The sequence below is a fragment of the Peromyscus californicus genome, unplaced genomic scaffold (assembly GCF_007827085.1).
Source record: "Peromyscus californicus insignis strain IS unplaced genomic scaffold, ASM782708v3 Scaffold_5__1_contigs__length_169319896, whole genome shotgun sequence".
In the NCBI taxonomy this organism is placed as follows: Eukaryota; Metazoa; Chordata; class Mammalia; order Rodentia; family Cricetidae; genus Peromyscus; species Peromyscus californicus.
In genome coordinates this window covers 4,104,738-4,124,304 of record NW_026294573.1, presented here as the reverse complement: position 1 = coordinate 4,124,304, position 19,567 = coordinate 4,104,738, and the positions used below count along the sequence as shown (strand labels likewise).

At 55.5% G+C, this 19,567-nt stretch overlaps 1 protein-coding gene across 5 annotated transcripts in view; it reads left to right on the top strand.

The window, feature by feature from the left end:
- Positions 1-3,255: 3,255 nt before the first annotated feature.
- Positions 3,256-19,567, top strand: part of Chd5 (chromodomain helicase DNA binding protein 5) — a 51,229-nt gene continuing 34,917 nt past the window's right edge. For 3 of the 5 annotated variants that reach the window (XM_052718732.1, XM_052718730.1, XM_052718728.1), the window contains exons 1-3: positions 3,257-3,480; positions 12,328-12,452; positions 17,381-17,560. In XM_052718732.1, coding sequence (XP_052574692.1) covers positions 3,402-3,480; positions 12,328-12,452; positions 17,381-17,560 — 384 coding nt within the window. In that variant the 5' untranslated portion in view covers positions 3,257-3,401. Of the gene's footprint in view, positions 3,481-12,327; positions 12,453-17,380; positions 17,561-19,567 lie in introns of all 5 variants that reach the window. The other 2 variants (XM_052718729.1, XM_052718731.1) reach the window with 1 other exon arrangement.

Genomic DNA, 19,567 nt, shown 5'->3' with positions numbered 1-19,567 from the left:
GAACTTGCACCCATAAAATGAAGCACACATCTTAACCGATGCCAAAATACTACTGATATTTGAGAACTGAAACTGAGGACGTCTAATCCAGCCATGTTCCAGTCTAGTGAGCTGCTCCCTAGCCAGAGCCCAGAAAGTGCCCATCAAGTGCTCCAGGCTGATTGTCCAGGCTGACTGTCTCCACTTAAGGGCCATGGCCCCAAGGTTCTCTTCTGAGAGGTTCTGGCTTTCCCCATGACCTCCGGTAGTCTGAGATCTACTCTTGGGGGCAAAAGCGTCCAATCTGAGCCAGGTCTACAGAGGAGCACTGACCTTCCACTCCCAGGATGACTGACCATCCCAACTGAGGTCCTCTGCCAAGTAGAAGGTATCCAGCAGTTCTGATCTCTGTAGGCAAAGGCTGTCCACTGCCCCCAGAGTCCAATAGCAGGAAGTGACCATTGGTGTGGAGACATTGTTGAAGTTGCTGTCTCTACACAGTTCATGGGGGTGTTCACACAGCCCAGGACTGGAGGTAGTACTGTGTATGCAAAAGGGGATCAGCTATTCAATTGTTTTTCAAAAACAAAATTTCATATTTGTTTCAAATTTCAGAATGTTTCATAACCACCATAGTAAAAATATTTTGATTTGTGAAGTGTCATTGAGGTAGAATTACAAGTCCAGCAAACAGGAAGGAGACTTGTCTCCTGACACTAACCTTAATGATTGACTTGTTTTCACAACTGCAGCTTACGGAATGTTCACCTGTTCTGAGATCGGGCATCTTGGGTCCATAGTCATGAAAATGCACATTTAATAGTTTAATAAGGAGGGGTATCTTTTAAAAATTACTGGAGATTAAGCCGGGCGGTGGTGGCGCACGCCTTTAATCCCAGCACTCGGGAGTTCGAGGCCAGCCTGGTCTCCAAAGCGAGTTCCAGGAAAGGCGCCAAGCTACACAAAGAAACCCTGTCTCAAAAAAAAAAAAAAAAAAAACCGCTGGGCGGTGGTGGCGCACGCCTTTAATCCCAGCACTCGGGAGGCAGAGCCAGGCGGATCTCTGTGAGTTCGAGGCCAGCCTGGACTACCAAGTGAGTTCCAGGAAAGGCGCAAAGCTACACAGAGAAACCCTGCCTCGAAAAACCAAAAAAAAAAAAAAAACCAAAAAAGAAAAAAAAATTACTGGAGATTTGCAGTTAAGCCACACACACACACACACACACACATACATACACACACACACACACACACAGTGTTTTTTCCCCACCATCCCAGCTTAGGTCTTTGGTCATTAGCGAATGCTACCCCAGTGCAGTAATTGGGAGGGCATCCCGAGTGCACATCCTACATCTTGACTCTAATTTCCTGCAAATTAAGCAGTTGGAGCTGTTCTTGAATATCTTGACTTTCTCAGCCTCGCCTTAGGAATCAGAGCTAATGTTAATGGTATATGTGTGCATCTGCATGCCTGTGCACACGTGTGGGGATGTGGGAGGCTTTCTGGTGTTGAGAAATATGTCACAAGTTTCTCTGAGGTGGGGCAGGGGACCTTTGAAAAGGTTTAATGTCTACTGACAGAGAGGTTTTGGGGTGCTGGTAATGGAGGGTGGGCATATTTGGTGGAGCTTGGATTTTTTTTTTTTTTTCTTGGATCATTAGCAGACAGGGAAACCAGTGGTCTGGAGAGAGCCAGCAAGCCCTCCCGGGGAGGGTGCAGGCTCGGGTCTCAGCAATCTGGGGCTCCCCTCGGCAGGAAAACAGTCTTGATCCAGAGAACTATTGATCCTCAGCCACCTTCTTCCTGCTGGCTGGGCCTCTTGCCTTGTGCAGGTGGCCTCCACTGTTGTAAGAGTGATCTGTGAGATGGGGAGTCTTAGTGCCCTGCCTGTCGATCCTGAGAGGCTGGACAGACCTGCCTTTGCTCACCAGCAAACAAAGACACGGTTTTCTATGGAGTGGGCTCACAATTTGTGTAGCAGGAGGAGGAAGCTTTAGTAATGGCTCTTCCACCTCGACGCCCATCAGCTGCTTTGGGCCAGCCCAGTGAATGCAGCCACCTCCTCAAGAGGTCTTGTGCTGGGGGATTCTTAGTGGTTCTCCAAAGGCGCTAAGACAGGGAGATCCCTCCTGGTGACAGGTCCGGACACTGGAAGCTGGTGGTCTATATGGAGTGGAGGATTTGTGCTAGACAGAGCCCCTTCCTTGCTTTTACTGCTCTTATCCTGAGGTCAGGCCAGGCAGGTCCTGCCCTCGCTGGCAGCGGTGAGGTCCACTCCATCAGTGTGTGGTCAGAGGCATGCCATGAGGATGACTCTCCCTTTACTGGACTTTGTGGGACTGGAGAGCTGACGACCTCCTGCTGGACCCTGCAACTTCTGTGTTCTTAAAGTTGCCGTTAAGACTTGGCTGCACCAGGCTGAAAGCACTCACTTAAAATTCCAGTCTTGCTCCCCGGGGCTTAGGCATCCAGCTTCTCCTTTAACAAGCGGGGCTGGCAGCCATCAACCCTTACGCCTGGCGACAGGTGTCCTGAGTGGGAGTCCGGGGGCACAGACCATACCGAGCCCCAGGGACCTGGATGTGTTTGAGCTGGACACAGCTCAAAGGAGTGTTTTGGAAAGGGCACATGGGTGGTGGGAAACCACGGGTTTTTCTGGATCAATCATACCCACTGTCACCAGAGTGACCTTCCCTAAGTGCGGAACACATTTTCTTCTGCTCTTTTGAAAAGGGTAGCCTGAAACCGAGGTGGGGTGAGTCCGGTGTGTAAAAGGCTAGTGGGGCAGCTTGTGGTTTACCACCCCGGCTCTCGGGCCCAAGTGCCTTCGCGGGCAGGGTGGCGACCGCTGGCCCTGCATGGGGCGCGCGCGGGTAGCACTGCCTCGCCTCCTCCTGCGCCCGGGCCACCGAGCCCCCGCAGCCAGCTCGTCCGTCGTGTCTCGGCTAGTGCCTCGACGGCTCCCGGACCCCTCCCCCCCCGCGCCCACCAGGCAGCTCAGGACTAGTCCCCCCAACTTGTTCTCTGCTGTTAACTAGTCGCGCTGGCGGAACGATGGGATGGGGTTGCCACAGCAACCAGACTGGACGTCACAATCCGGGCATGTGTGCCGCCCCCCCGCCGTGCCGCCGTGCCGCGGGCGCTGCCGCCGCCACCCTCGGCCGGCTGCGGGACTCGCGCTGCGGGGCGCGGTGGGCGGAGCGGCCCGGGCTTGGCGGGTGCGAGCAGAGGCGGCCGAGAGCTTGAGGGGTCGACACGGGGGGGTGGAGGTTTGGGGGGGGCGGGGGGGCCGGCGGCCGCCATCTTCTCGCCGAGACCGCCTCGCCCGCCGCGCGGGTCCGTCCGGCAGCTCACGGGTTAAGGCTGGCACCGCGCCCGGCGGGAGGGGGGCGCCCACCTCCCCTCCCCCCCCGCACTGGGCATGCGGGGCCCGCTGGGCACCGAGGAGGAGCTGCCGCGGCTGTTCGCGGAGGAGATGGAGAACGAGGAGGAGATGTCAGGTGAGGGGCGCGGGGACCTGCCGGCCCGGGACGCGGGAGGGGCGCCGCGGCGCTGCGGGCTGCGTTCCCGCCCTGCTGGCGCCGCGCGGGCCAAGGGCGCGGGGCCGGGCGAGCTCCGGGGCGCGGCGCTCGGGGCGGGGTGAGCCCGGGACCCCTGGGCGAACCCGCGGCGGGGGCCTGCGCGGGCGGCGAGGCGGGAGGGGGCGCGGCGGCGCCGCCGGGGTCAGCCCGCGTGCCCTTGAAGGCGGCGGGAAGCGCGCGCTGCGGGCGGGGCGAGGACGGGCCGCGCGTGGGGAGCTGGCGATGCCCGAGCCGGGGTGCGCGGGCTCCGACTCCCGGTGCCTGACAGTCGCTCCCCAGCACTTTGCCCAGGCCGCCGTGCGTGCTCAGCGCGCTAGTGCCAGCCGTGTTCCCAGACCACCCCGCCGCCTTGCCTGTGGGCCTGACGCCCCAGGGCCACCGCCCCTGCCCTTGCCAGTTGCTTCTTCGAATTCAGCCTCCATCGTGCGTGCTTGTGTCTCAGGGGTTACCTTGCAGGAGGATTCTTCAGTTAACTGCTCCCGTCCTGGCACAGTCTGGCAGGGCCTCACCCTGTCGGCTGTCCTCCCTCCCTTCTGAGGGGTATCACTTCTCAGCTTCCCAAGTCTATGGCTCCTCCTGGACTTCTGAGGGACTTGTGAGAGGCCAGAAGGTCCTCCTTTGCCCAGGAATCTACATCCCTATGGATGAGACTTTTTCACACACTTGAACCCCAGCTCCCGTTCTTCGGGAGAGAGCAGCACCTCCCAGGCCATTCGGGTATCTTCACTAGGGGCCACACCCCCTGTCCCCAGTTTCCTCTCCTGCGGACTGGCTTGTTTGTTAGTAGATTTAATGCTGTCACTGGGGCCCCCTGCAGGAGCCTGCTGCTCAACCCCTCCCCTTCCATCCAGGCCAAGAGCCTTCCATGGGGTGAGGTTTGCAGAGCTATGGTTTCCAGTAGTTGACTGCTGAATCCCAGGCTGAAGGAATTAGATCCTGTCTCAGAGGGGAAATCAGAGGCCAAGCACATGCCAAGAAACCTGTAGCTGTTTTCTGCCTAGGAGCCCTAACTCTTCAAAGATCCCTGGCGGTGACTGGGGCGTGGTCTTTTGTGGTCCTGACAGGGCCAGTGGACAGCTGAGTGTTATCCACAGCCCTGTTTCTGGGACTTCAGCTATCCCAACAGTGTCCTCTTCTCCTTCCTGCCTGACCTTGCTTGGTCGGAGAGTAGGGCTTGGTGAGGTCTGGAGTGCCCCTAGGATGGTGGACACCCAACTTCATTGTTGGGGCTGTAAGGGTTCCTCCTAATCTGTGCCTTCCCTTCCTTCCCTGCAGGGCAGGCAGGGGACTGTTCCCCTGGGGCCTTCAGGAGCACTTCCAAAGCCACGTGAAGGAGACCCTGCTCCTGTCTCTGGCTGGGAATTCTGGGCCCTGTCCATCAACCACTATAAAACTACTTTGTCTCCAGAGCCTTCCGGGGCTCCAGCACCTTTCCAGGTCCCTGGTGTAAGCTTCCATCCCCTCCCATGGCCCCTGCAGAACTTCCCGGCCAGTGGTCAATGACCTTCCCTACTTAGAACCAGACCATTGGTCCATCCAGTCTTCCCAGGGCTGCTTGTTCACACACAGCCTCGCTGGGCTCTGATTCCTGGTGTCTGCTGACAGTATTTCTATGGGAGACTGCAGGAGGTGCCCTGTCCTTGGGCCCTGGTTCTGACCTCTGCTTGGCTCCTGTCTTTTGCTCACACGTTTGTTCTGTTCATGTAGGTCCCAGCTCCAGTGCATTATGGGACACCCCCTTTCACCCTCAGCGCAGAGTCTCAGACCCATTTCAAGGGGTTATTTGCTTGTAGCACTTCCTGTTCTCTGGAACCTTGTTATTCCTCTGTCAGTACCACCCCTCCCCCCAGTGGAATCCCTAACTGCAATTTGGAGGGACACTTGGAACTGAGGGTACCCGAGAGATTGTGTCTAATGGTGAGGGAGTTTCGAGGTCACCCCTGGCTCCCTGCATGTGGGGACAGTCCTATCCGGGTCCTCATGTCTGTCTGCAGTGTGGGGCCCTGGCCTACTAGCTGCCCCTCATGGCCCTTTGCAGCTTGCAGTGGAGCTACTCTTAGCTGAGGAGGTCATGAAAGTGACCTCTTAGGCCCCTGGAGCCTGGGAGGAAGAGCCAGTGTTCTTGGAAGACTTCACACTAATTCTCAACCGGCAGCAGCTGACCTTTGGGCAGTTTGCTTCCTACACGGGGCTTTTCCTTGGCCAGTTCTCTCCAGCTTTGTGGCTGGGGGGTGAGTCTGCCGTGAAGAGGAAAGTGGGGTAGGCTCCCATCTCTTCTGGCTTAGAGATTGGCAGCTGCCAGGTTCCCAGGGGAGTGTGCTGGTCAAGGGGAGAACTTAAATCCCGGCCTGTTCTTGTTAGCCCCGTGGTCTTGGGACAAGCCCCCCAACCCTCTGCCTCAGTGTCCCCACTTGTAGAATTAATCCAGCGGCAGCTACCTCATAGAAGGCCATTATGAGGCCTCGTGGGATAGTACACGTAGAACATTCAGTCATAGTGCCCAGCACATCACACACACAGCAAACCATGGCAGGTGTAATTAGCACCATCCAAAGCGGGTAGCCGTCCTGCCTCCCCAGGAACATGCTTCTGAGACTTGCCCTCTCATCTAGTAAGTGTCTGCTGGGGACCCGGGCTGGAGACAGGATGGGAGTGAGAAGCCCGAGGAGGGGCTGAAGGCAGAGAGTGAAGGGCCTGGCCCTCAAGGCTTTTCCTCAGAGGTGGGTTCTGCTGAGTTGGAGGTCTCCCTGCCTGGCTAGCCTAGTCCTTTCTCAATCACTGTGAGCCCAGACTCTCTTTTGGCTGGATAGGGTAGCTACTGTGGTCCTAGGGAGACTTGACTGGTTCCTGTCTCTGCTCACGGATCTACCTCTACCTTAGCATCCTAGGCTTCTTAGGTTCAGAAGGGAGGAGAGAATGACTGCCATGATTCCCAAAGGCCCACGCTTTCTAAGCTTGACCCCATGGAGTGGGGATGTTCCAGGGAGCCTGACTGTATTGAACACCCACCCAAGCATCTAATTATCAATCCACAATACCAACCAATTAGCCATCCTGCCATCCACTCATCCATCATCCTTCCATCCGCCAGCTATCTAACACTCGCCATTCATCCACCTATCCATCTGCCATCTACCCATTCTTTACCATCCATCCACTATTCATCTACCCATCCACCTGCCACCCATCTGTCCACCAGCTCTCCATCCGTATACCCGCCACGCTGCGTGTCCATCCAGTCATCTACCATCTTTGTCCACTATACCCACCCATTATCCATCCACCTCTTTCCTTCCGTCTGCCCAGTCCATTCCATTTTCTACCATCTCTCCGCCCACCTGGTCAACACAGATTTCTTGAATATCTTTGACCCAAGTACTGAGCAGTGTATCTTAACTTTCTGGGGACCTTTTTTTTTTTTTTTTTTTTTTTTTAGGTCTCACTATGTAGCTCTGGCTGTTCTAGAACTCACTCTGTAGCCCAGGCTGGCCTCGAACTCACAGAGATCCTCCTGCCTCTGCCTTCCGAGTGCTGGGATTAAAGGCGTGCGCCGCCTCACCAGGCTTCTAGGGGCTCTTGCAGAGGAACTTCTCAGACTATTCCGTCTCTGTCATTCTGTCTCTTTCTCCTGCTCTGTCCCCTCCTCAGTCTTTATCTGCTCTGCCTGGCATCCCTGCCTCTCCCTTGTCCCTTGTCCCTGTCCTCCCATGCCTCCATGTCTTCCTCTCCTTGCCTCTTTCTTCCCACCCACCCATGCTCCGCATCTGACTGGAGGTTTCTCCCTGCTTCCCTGGGTCGTCCTCACTCTCCAGGTCCCAGTCACTTAGGGTAAGAGACCCCCCCCACACCATTCCTCTTCTCCCCTTGCTTCAGGACTGCTGCCCGCTTTCTTTTATGAGAGGCCAATGAGGTGATGTCTGGGTTTTGTTAAATGTCATAAATAAATTATTAATTACCTCTTGGGTTACGGTAGCACTGCTCTGGGTCGGCTGAGGGCCTGTGCCATGGGGGGAGGTTCAGAGATTAGTGAGAACTTCAGTTAGGCTTTTCCTTGCCCAGAAGTCCTGGCCCCAGAATACCTCCACCCTGTGACCCCTCCTGGGTTCTGTTTGCATGACTGAGCTGCACCCAGCATTGGAGTCTCGTGTTTACAATTCCGAATCTCTCCATTGCCCAGGAGGAAGGCTGCAGCTTGAAGCTCATTTCACAGATGAAGAAATGGCTAGTGGGGGAGGCTTTAGGGCCCCTGGTCAGGAAGGGGTGTTGGTTTGAAGCCGGTGTGCTTCCCTGGCCCTCTCCCCTCCTGACCACTAGATGGCCCTGTTCCCTACTTGGAGATGGGTTGGGGGCTGGAAACAGAAGGAGCCCCTACTCCCTGGGTTCTGGGAAGGATGGTGGACTAAGCTGGGTCTCATCATTGCTGATTTACTCCTGAGACTTTGGTGATGGAGGCCTTGTCCCAGCTCCTGCCTCTGACCCCTTAGTCCTCCTACTCAGTGACTCAGATGACATAACTTCTACTACAGCCCTGTTGGAAAAGCTTCCTGGCATCTTGTTCTTCCTCAGAGGAGGCAGGGCCTGGAGCCTGCAGGATTTCACCCTGGGTGTAGGTTTCTGGATCTGTCCTGATTTGCCCCCCACCTCCATCTCTCAGGCTCTGGCAATCCTGATCCAGAGCCGGCCTTAGCCACTTCAGTGGTCCTGGGGTACACTCCTGAGCTTGGCACACAAGGGCACACTGTTGAAATACTGGGCTCTGGCAGGTCCAAGGCCTGGAGGGCGGAGCTAGGGGAGGGCTCACATACTGGTATGTTGCCACCTGGCTGTAGGGGGACTGAGATGTGGGCAGGTGACGAGGTCCTCAGAGTCCCATATCTGTAAATGGGGGCACTGCAGAGTTTTCTTGTTTCTTCAGGCAAGGCCTTGCTGTGTGCCCAGGATGTCTTTGAACTTTGACATCACCCTGCCTCGGACTGAGATTAGAGGCCCGTGCCACCACCCGTGGCTCAGTGCCACTGCTGTAATTCACTAGCCGGGAAGGGTCACCCGGCTTACCCAGCTGCAGCAGGAGAATGCAGGCCTGAGGGAGAGGGCGTGTGACCAGCTAACAAGGGGCTGGTGGAGATCAGAAAAGACTTTGGAAGTTGTGCCTTGGCCCTGCCGGATTCTGTCCCCCGACCCCCACGCTGTCCCACCCCAAGTCCCCAAAGCAGCCCCCCTTGCTTCTCCTCAGGCCTACTCTGCCTGGGACCACTTAAGACGTGAGGAGTTACCGAGCTAATGGTCCTAATTATAGCTGACTGGGATCGATGGAGCCTCGGGCCTTGGGGCGGGGCGGGGCTGGTGTTTGAGGGTACTGCCGGATGGGCCAGAAGGGCAGTGGGGCAGCCTCCGGGGGCTGGGAATTGGCAGGACAAATTGTTTTATGGGCTGGCTGCCCCCACCCTGAATCCCCTCACTCCAGGGTAGTGGAATTCTATCTACCCCACTGGCCACATGCTCGGGTTTTAAAAACTGCCTCTGACCTGCCCCTGGCAGATGGGGTCGTGGGAAGGAAGCCTGAGACTTGGGCGTGGCTGAGGGTGGGGTGGCTTGGACGGTGACTCCCAAGCTTGATTTTAGAAGGTTCCAGACCTGTTGCTGAAGAGGGGTATGGCCCATTTGGGGAGAGAAGGCTGGAGTGCCAGTGAGGACCTGGTGTGTGGGGTGATGGGTAGGATCCAGTGTCACAGAGGGTCAGGCCTGAGGTGTCCTCAGGGCTACCAGAAGCGAAGTGGGACAGGAAGTGCCTGCTAGAGATAGGCGTGGTCAGAGCTGGGTCCCCATCCTCCTGTGCCAGCTCTGGAAATTTCCTGGAGGAAGATTTATTTATTTATTTTTCTTTTTAATTAATCAGGCAGCCTTGGACTGGGGGGTTGTCTTGTGGAGGAAGAGGGGTGCTGTTTATGGACATGGGGTCTATGTTTGTTCTGGATGAGTTACAGCTAGCCTGGGGGCCCCTTCTTGCCCTCTTCTGTATCCACGAGTGATCACAGGCTTCCTTCTAGAACATTCCCAGCAACCTGTGGACCTCTGTCTCCTGCTGGTCAGTCGGGGAACATGTGCTAGGCTGGCTTCCTAAGTCTGGGGATTCCCCTGCTGGGTGGAGACAGAGGACTGCCCATGGGAGGCAGGAGGGAGAAGGGCCCCCTTGAGATTGCATCAGCCTGGAGCCTGTTACATAACTGGTGTGGAGCACTCCCAGGGGATGAGGTGCTTCTGTTTGGGTGGGTGTCTGGGATGCTGCGAGAGTACACAGGTGTGGATGGGTATCCCGTTGGCCACTGTAGCCTGGCCTCCTGCCATCCTCGGCGTTATTGCCAAGATTCCTTCACTCCAAGATGACACTGAGGGCCTCTCTGTAGATTTTCCCTGCCTCTGGCTCAGAGGAACAGGATGTATTACTTCCAACATCACCGGGTCTCAGCTTGGATTCCTGGCCCATGTAAGCTCAGGTCAGGATTGGCCCTACTACCTACTGTGCTGTGATCTGGAGTCCCGCCAAGACCACAATAGCTGTACCCCCCACAGGGACCCTGCCTTAGCAGTGCCCCTCTCTGTAAGTTGGCATGTACTTCAGTGGTCCTCCAAGGATGACCTGTATTTGGACTATATTCAGGCCGCCTCCTTGTAGCAACTTCCAGTCCTGCCTTGAGTCTGCCTCCTCCTCTCTGTATTTGCTTGCTGCTCTTCTGGGTTCCACTCTTACAATAGGGAGGGGCTGGAACCTTGGCACACTCTGTCCCTGCCCTGGAGACTCCGGGGAGCTGTGTTGGCAGGCAGGGCTTGTCCCTTGGATGGGGTCCTAGTGCTGAGGGGTACCTTGCCCCCAAAGAAGGGTTGTATATATGCAGACTGACAGTGTAGGGTTCAGGAGGGGGATCTTAGCTACTGGAGCCACGAATTGCCTCTGAGAGTGGGATATGTGTGACTGAAGTTAGCCACCATGTATAGGGAACCAGACAGACCCAGTGGGAACCTGTCTTTCACGGGGCTCTGGGCTTGTGTGGGACCTGAGAGAAGCACGTTGCCTCTCTATTCACACATGCAAGGCACAGACTTCTCTCTACTCCTCTGGCCACCCCTAGCCACTCATTGTGCGTAGAACATGAGGTTGGGAGCACAAGGGGCCTGCCAGGGCACCCAGGCTAGGGGCTGGTGAAGTAGGCTTGCTCTCTTGTGGTCTTGGAGCTATTTTATTCTGGGAGCTTCCTTTGCCCCTCTGGGTGGCCATCTCTCTGTCCTTTGCCCTTCTGGGTGGCCATCTCTCTCTCTCTCTCTCTCTCTCTCTCTCTCTCTCTCTCTCTCTCTCCTCTCTCTCTCTCTCTCTCTCTCCCTCTCTCCCCTTCTGGGTGACCATCTCTCTACTCTGGGTGGTCTAGTTACCATGTCCTTCAGATGACCTTTACCACCTCACCTCTGAGGTCATATCTGGTGAATGGGCATATTGGCTTAACTGGGTTTCCCCAGTGGGTAGAAATCAGGCTCCAGCTCACCATGTCTCTCCAGTACAGAAGTCCCTTTTAGGTTGAAAGTGAGCTGGGGCCAACTTAACTTTTCTCCTTTTGGGGTGACATGGAGCCAATAGCTTAAATGACCCCAGACCCTAAGCCCACCCTGCTCCCTCTTGGTCTTTAATTTTAAAAAGTTGTGTATGTGGTGTATAAACCTGAGTGTGTGGGTGTGTGCACATGTGGAAGCCGGAGGAGGACAGAGAGGCTTTCTCTACCACACTCTGCCTTGTTACCTTCAGACAGGATTTCTTGCTGGACCATAGGTCTCCCAGTTTGGCTAGATTGGGTGGTGAGCAAGCTCTCCCCAATGCTGGGCTTCTGGGCATGCTCAGCCATGTCAGGCTTTTGGCCTTTAATTCTTGAAGACAGTGAGGGAATTTGGGACTCATGGGCAATTTCTGGAAAAGCCACATGTGGAATGGGCTTAGCATCCTGCTAGCCCTGTGCATCTAGGTTGGTCATGTGTCTCAATTCCCTGCACAGGGCTGGGCAGGGGAAGCAGTGTAGTCTTGAAGCCCACATTAAGAGGGATCCTATCAAGTCTTGGGATGGGACCGGGTCTCTTCTTGTATTGCATTCATCAGGCATATCTCAGCTATACTCGAACCTCTGGAGATAAGGCTAGGCCTTACTCAGCTTGGCCTCTCTATTGGGCCCCAGCCTTCCCCGGGCCAGATAGCGATGATGACTTTGATGTCCCATGAAGCCACTTCTCCCCCAGGTCAGTAAGGACATCAGATTAGATCCTAGCTTTTGCTTATTGGGTTCAGGAGTAGGTGATTATTTCCTCCTCCTCCTCCTCCTCCTCCTCCTCCTCCTCTTCTTCTTCTTCTTTTTTTTTTTTTTCGAGACAGGGTTTCTCTGTGTAGTTTTGGTGCCTGTCTTGGATCTCGCTCTGTAGACCAGGCTGGCCTCAAACTCACAGAGATCAGCCTGGCTCTGCCTCCCGAGTGCTGGGATTAAAGGCGTGTGCTACCATGGGCCTTATTGTCACTTCTTAGAGAATAGGGAAGGAAGGGCCAGAGAGGGGAGGTGACCTGTGCTGCCCACTAGGTAGATGTGACAGTTGTCACTTGGCCTAGGACTCTGGTCGCATGGCTGTGGTCTGTCACTGTTGGATCTGAGTGGTGTGGGGAATCCCATGGCCTCTGGTTCTGTGTTCCTGGTTCTGGCTAAAACTGAAGATGACCCCTCTCCCTTCCAACCCCCGCAGAAGAAGATGACGGTGGCCTTGAAGGCTTCGAGGATTTCTTCCCTGCAGAGCCCGTGAGCCTTCCCAAGAAGAAGCCTAAGAAACTGAAAGAGAGCAAGTCCAAAGGCAAGAGGAAGAAGAAGGAGGTGAGGCGTGGGGTGTGGTGGGCTCGACCTTGTGTTTGCGTGATGACTTGTGGAGGAGTCATGCAGAAGTCCCCCAAGATGGAAATGGCATGTTCTGCTTCTTAAGATGGTTGGAGGGTCAGCTGTCCTTCTGTCCTGAGCGGGAACACCAGGATGCTCTCTCTCACTGGTTGGAGTCTCAGCCTGGCCCTGGGCAGTGTTGCAGTCTGCCCTCTCTCTGGCTGCTCTGTAGGAGCCTCTGTCTCCTCAGTGAATCCTACTGAGTGCAGAGAAAGTCAGTTCTGGTTCTGATGGCTCTGTATTTGAGATGCTGGGACTCTCTCTGTCCGCACTATCCAGAGGAGGAAGTGGAGGCAGGATGTGGGAGCGGGCCCAGTGCTTGGAGCCTCCCTGTTGAAAGCAGTGCTGGGAACCAGCTCTCTTGACATGAGCCCCAGAATCTCCTATGGCAGCCACTGCCTCCTTCTGATAACAGCCCTTGGCCCTGCAGATCTGTCCATGGCAGGGCAGTGGAGAGGTTCTGGGAGGCCCTGGGACCCAGGTCCCCAGACTTTCTGCTTGAGGCTGTGAGGTCTCACTCTGGTGTCACTGTTCTCAGACTCGGTTCCTGGGCCTCATGGCAGAGGACAGGGGCCACCTCTACTTGCTCTCTAGTGTCAGGCCATGCACTGGGACCATCCACTTGCCCAGCCGGGTTCCCAGGGGTGGGGTGGGTGGAGAGCTTTCGTTCTAAGCAGGACTGGCTTTTTTCTCAATCCTTCCTGGGCACAGGGTCGACACCACTCTGGCTAGGAAGGAGGCTAGAGGTAGGGAAGGTGTGGAGCTGTAGGGCTGGGGGGGTGGGTGTCTGGTGGCCTCCAAGGCCAAGGAAGGCTGTTTTTTTTTTTTGTCTCTTCCCGGGACCACAGTCACAGGTGAGGATGTTTGTTTTCTCTGTACTGCCTTCCTCTAGTTCTGTCAGGCTCTTCCTCTGGCTGTGTTTCTTTCCTCCGCCTTATTAATCTCTCCTCTCCATGTCCTCTCCCTCCCCTTTCCTCATTTCCCTCCCTTCTCTCTTCCATTCCCTCCTTCGCCCCTGCCTCTGTCTCTCCTTGAGATGCAATGCTCCTTCTTTAAAAGGATTTCCAGATGCTGAGCACCAGAGGTGACCCTTGGACTAGGGGTGCTCTCTCCCCCTTTATCCCCGCCCCCCAGAGCTTGGCTCTCACCAGCTGCAGGATCTGGGGTGGGGATGGCAGTCTATAGCGTGCTATTTACAAAGAGGAGGATCTGTCTGCCCACCCACCCACCCTGCAGCCCTAGATCATGGTGTGGGAATCTCCTTCCTCCCCAACCCCACCACCGCATCCCCCACCAGGTGACTCTGAGGCGCAGAGGGGGCCGGAGCAGGTGGGCTCTAAGCAGTGGTTTGGGCGGGGGTTGGGGGGAGTGACACAGGCAAGCAGCAAGCCGTGGATTCTGATTTACATAAAATAACCGGGCTGCAGCCGGAACCTGAGCATATGTAGATGAAGCTCCCTGTCAGACCGGAGCGCAGGAGGGAGAACTGATTTCAACCTGTGCTGCAGCGGTTGCCATAGCAACCAATTATTCAGTGCTAAATTATAACTGTTTATAACGCTGGTGAATGGGAAAGGCTCACATTTCATTCTTTCTTTTCCCTCTCAGTCGTGAAGGACCCCAAGTCGAGAATGACCAACTCCCTGAGCTCTCCCTTTGAGTCTAAACGCTCTCTTTTTCAGGAGATGTGTGTGCTGGGCATAGAAGGGCAAAGAGTGAGACAGGAGGCCTGGATTCAGAAACCGCGGCGTGGGGAGGAGGAAGGCGGTGTCGGACTGCCTACTGGGGACCCTCCAGCCGTGGCTGGTATGCTGTGTCCTCAGCAGGCACAGGGGCTCCCAGCAGAGACCCCTCTTTGCCCTCAACCTGGGTGTGGCATCTGAGGCGCTCTGCGTGTGTCTGCTAAGGTTCTCCTCACGCCACTAGTGCCCCACGTGCAGTCACACCCGGGGTTGTCTTCACCAAGGGCAACGCCAAGGTTAAAGGCCCGGCTGCCGTTCTGATTTTCACAGCCTGTTATGTGCTTCGGTTTCTCTCAGGACCGAGGTTGGTTTGTGGCATTTATTAGACTTACTGGTCTGTGTCTCCTTCCTGAATGGGGTGTGGCCCACCTCCTCATCCCCCGGCCCATTTCTTTAAGACAGGGTTTCACTAGATGGCCTGGAATTTGGTATATAAACCAGGCTGACCTCAAACTCAGAGTTCCACTTGCCTTTGCTTCCTAAGTGTTGGGATCAAAGGTGTGCGCCCTAGTAAGTTCCGAGACACTGAGTGGTCCCTCTTCGTCCGGTTCTTGGCCAGTTTTATCCCTTTTCTCTAGTGACGTTGCCACCCTCAGGTCTGCCCCTCTGTAGATGGGTTTCAGATCCAGCTGTAGCATTTCCCTGCCCCCCCCATCATCTTTTCTGTTAGGCAGGATGTTTTTATGACGTGTGTCGGGGGAGGAGGGGCCCAGTGGTGGAAGTGTGGGAACAGCTGGTCCAAGTGCTGCTGGGATGCAGACTCATTCCGCCTGTACTGCCGTGTGAGGGCATGGGTGGGGGCGGCCCGGGCTCTGCTGGCTTTATTTGGAAGAGGCAGGGCAGGGGAGAAGAGAGGTGGGCTGAGGGCTAGGGGCTGGAGGTCAGTCTTCTCTCCCCATGGGTGGAATAAGAGGTGGACATCAGGCCTATGCTTTGGTGGAGGGCTGGAGGAAAGGGGGCGCCAAGTCCGAGACTCACGCCGCCAGGGCTCCATCTCAGTCCACTGCCCTCTCCAGCTCTGGAGTGTACCTTGGCTGAATCCTCCTATCCAGGCCAGGCTTTCAGCTTCAGCCAAGCCCCGCCCCCTATCAGTGCTGTGCACAGGCGGCCGCTGCTGGAGGCGCCTTCCTGCCTCCCTCTGTGCTGGCCACTCCTCGTCTCCCCTGAACCCCGGATATGGCAGTGTCTTCTTCCCAGGGAATGCTCTGGCCAGCTACCAGGCAGAGTTATGTTGTCTACCTATACTGCCACCCAGCTGCCGTGACCCATGTGGCTGGCTTTGGTCCTTTCCCGTGGATACAAGTGGGACAGGACCTATGCTACCTCTGCTGGATCTCTGCTCCACAAGCAGAGGCATCCGCGTTTTGGGGTGTTGTCACCGGGAAAAGCCTCTGCCTGAGTGTGGTCCAGTTGTATCAGGAGCGAAGGGCATCGTGGTTCTGAGTGCAGACTGCTCTGGCCTACGCATGTGCTCCCTGCCAGTACACATGATGAGCAAGTGGCTCTCCTGCCCTCCCAGTCTCTGAGCATGGCATCTCCACTTCAGGGCCTCCATGTGCACGGTCCCCCCGGTTCCTCTCATCCTTGCACAGATGAGAGAGTTGGAGGTTTGGGTTGTTACAATGACTTGCACATGTTCCAGGCTAGCAAGGACCCACAGGCAGGCCATGTAAGCATCTACCCTGGGTCTTTGGGCCTCTACTGTGGTGGGGAGCATGGGTTTCCTTCCCTAGGGCAGGCTGCAGCTGCTGTCTGTGGTGCTGAAGTGTCTGGTGCCCTCTATCTCTCCTCTAGACTCCTTTTGGGTGAGGGCTGGGGCTCTTAGAGCTCTTGGACACTGGTCTCTGTCACCTGGGGGAAGGGGATGTCCCATCTGACTCCCACTTTTCCATGACATAGCCTGGGAACTGGGGCTTCAGGGTCCCATGTCACTGCTAGCTGTGGGAGCTGGGAGCTGGGAACTGTCCCTTGGCTGAAGACCAGAGTCAGTATTCTGGGAAAGCCAGGAGGCCCTGGCAGGGCGCCGATGTGATGATTGGTTAGCAGGTGACAGGTTCAAGAGCAGGGCCCCTAGGGGGAGATTGAGCTGAGCTTCCAGGAGAACATATGGGTGGTGTCTTCCCAGCTGGACTGCACGGAGAAGCCCCTTCAGTGACATGTCCAACCTCAGCTAAGTGACTGGGAAAGGCAAGAGAATGTTGAGGGGCCCCTAAGATTCTCCAGACAGACCCTGCTGCCCTCCTTCCCTGTCTCCCATCATCTCCTTACCTCTCTTCTGCTTTTTTCTCCATCCCTCTCCCCAGCTGCTGTTTTCACAGTGCATTCCCTGCATTTCTGGCTCTCCCCATCTCTTCTCATGCCTGTTTTTGCTCACCTTGAAAACACCTCACAGCAGTCACAAAGGTGACAAGCCCTGAGCTGGTAATTGTAGTGGCAGTGACAACCTGTCCCTGCAGACCCACGTAGGAGGGGACAGGGCTCTGCCTGTTCACTTGCCTCCAAGTCACAGGCAAACTGTTTCCTTCCAGGGACAGTGTCTTTCTGGTGGGCATGCTATGACCGTGAACACCCTCATCTCCATATAAATGGGCCATTTTCTGCTTGTACAGACAGGAGACAAAATCATGGAGTCAATCTTAAGAGCTGCCTGATTTACCTTTTCTACCAGTGAGATGGAGTGGCCATCCTGGAGACAGGCTTGTACCGTGGTGGCCTCTGGAGAGCTGGTCCTCAGTGCGCTCATTAATGCCTGGCTTCACTAGGAGGAAGGGTGCAGGGTGGGTGCTAGTGGATGGGTCCGCTCCTGTTTGGAACTTTTCCTGGACACTTTGGTTTTCTACTCCGGTCATCATGGCCTCTATCAGGAGTTCCTGGAGGGCAGCGCCATCGTGCTTCCATTACAACCAAAGCAGAAGCTGAGCTTGCCCCGGGCTAGCCACACCACACTTCACCTGCCTGGGGAATCCTGGTTTCACTCACGGTCACCTCACCATTCGGTCACTCACCTCTGTTCATGCTCGATCATCAGCCCACCATGGATGACAAAAGATGGTGGCCGAGTAACTTATCCAGGTCTTTGGCATCCCGGGGTGTCTGGCACCCTCACCGTTCCCCTTTCTCTTCCAGGGGAGCAATGATGAGCTGTCGGAAAATGAGGAGGATCTGGAAGAGAAGTCGGAGAGCGAAGGTAGCGATTACTCCCCGACCAAGAAGAAGAAAAAGAAACTGAAGGAGAAGAAGGAGAAGAAAGCCAAGCGGAAAAAGAGGGATGAGGACGAGGATGACAATGACGATGGGGGCTTGAAGGTAATTACCGGGGCCAGGGCCGGGCAGGAGGACGGAGGTGCCCTCAGAGCCCGAGTCAGGCAGGCCCCCCAGAGCTCTGTGCACATGCATGTGAAGCCTTAGCTTCTGAGAACTTGGGAGTCTGTGGCCGCAATGGTGCAGTGTCTTGTTGACGGATTGGGGCTGCTCTCGGCAACAGCTTGCCCGCCTGAGCATGCAGCTGTTTCTGGAGAGAATGATACATAGTGTGAGCTCAAGTTTGGTGTCGGGAACCTCTTGCCTGAAGCAATTTGGGAAAATAAAACAACAAACGGAGTCTTTGCCACAAGCATCTGCCGGACAGCCCCGAGTGGCCAGCTCTGCCTGGTACTTGGCGCACTCTGCAGTTCTGCCCATGTGGGCATTCCTCCAGTCTCTCGGTGAACTTGGAGCTGCATGGCTGTGGCTGTGGCGGGCCTGGCTGTCCTTTTGGCATGAGCATCTCTGTGACAAAGCAAGTCAGGGCAACCCAGTTGAACTGAGGCCATCCCCTGGGCTGTGAGGAGTGGGTGGGTGACCTCATGTCATCAGGAATAGTTTGTGAGCTACGATGTGGCACCATAAACATCAACAATCACTGCTGGGCAACAGATTGCTATGAATGATTGAAGACTGGAGTGCTTAAGGAGCAGTTCTTCCTTGGGGGTGTCCTGACACCCAGTATGATCCCATTAGTCACTGGGGGCTGTGTTGGGATTCAGCTGTGACTGGAGTATCCTTGGGGACAGTTTTGAGAAATTAACTCCAGGGGCTGTCGAGGATTACCAGTCAAGGACATCATCACCTGCTTGTTTCTGTGCTCTTTGGAGGTGCCTTCAGGAATGGCGGGGTGTGCCTGAGGGGGCAGATTGGCCACGGAAAGGTGTCCCCGATGGAACCATCTCTGAGCTGTTGTGGAACTGGGTTCCTAAGCCCTTTTGCTTTGCGAACCATTTCTGGGACATAGGTAACTGGGGACCCAGGGAAGGTTTGTGCACCAACTGTGTGGCCTTCCACTGAAGTCAGCTTCCAAGGGGACTTGAGGGGTCAGGGCAGATGGTTCTGTGTGGCATTCACTGGTGTCCCCAAGGCTGTAAATGTTTCTTTCTCTGCTTCTGTGGATGGGGGTCTGTGTCCCCTGGCTGGTCAGAAAGGCCAGGAATTGTGGCAGAGACTGCGTGCTGACGGGCTTAATGGGTGAAGGCTTGGGGTTGGTGGGGACAGCTCAAGGTTACCTAGAAGAGGTAGGGTATGGGAGAGGGAGGTGTCTGGGTTCTGTGATGACAGTCACTAGAATATTCATCCCTTTCCCAAGCTCCTATGCTAATTCTCTATGAGGCAGAATGAGGAAACAGAGGCAGGAGGGTGAACTAATTTGTCTACCTCTCACTGCTGGGATCAGGGAGAGCCATGGTTAGAACTGACCCAGAGCAAGGCTGGAGGATGGGTCAGTGCTTAAGAGCACTGGCTGCTCTTCCAGAGGACCTGAGTTCAATTCTCAGCACCCACATGGTGGCTCAAAACTGTAATTCTAGTGTGTGTGTGTGTGTGTGTGTGTGTGTGTGTGTGTGTGTGATCTGATGCCCTCTTCTGGCCTTGACTGGCACCAGGTATATGTGTGGTGCACAGACAAACATGCAGGCAAAACATTCATATACATAAAAAGAAATACATTAAAAGTAGCTGGGTGTAGTTGCAAATGCCCTTAATCCCAGTAGAGGCAGGAGGATCTTTGTGTGTGCTGCACAGACAGACCCTCTCTCAAAAAAAAAAAAAAAAAAAAGAACTTCTCCACAGCCAGCCCGTCATCTGATCCCGCACCACTAGGCCGTCCTGTCCTCTAGCTCTCTGACCCATGGGATGGCCCTGTTGAACACTCACAGGAGCCCTTAGGGATATCACACACTTCCCTTAGCAGCACATCTGGGAGGTGGCTGAGGGACTCTTTCAGCACTGCCCTTGCTGGGCCACCACTTCATCCCGCCACTCTGTCCCAGCCTGTCCCCCCAG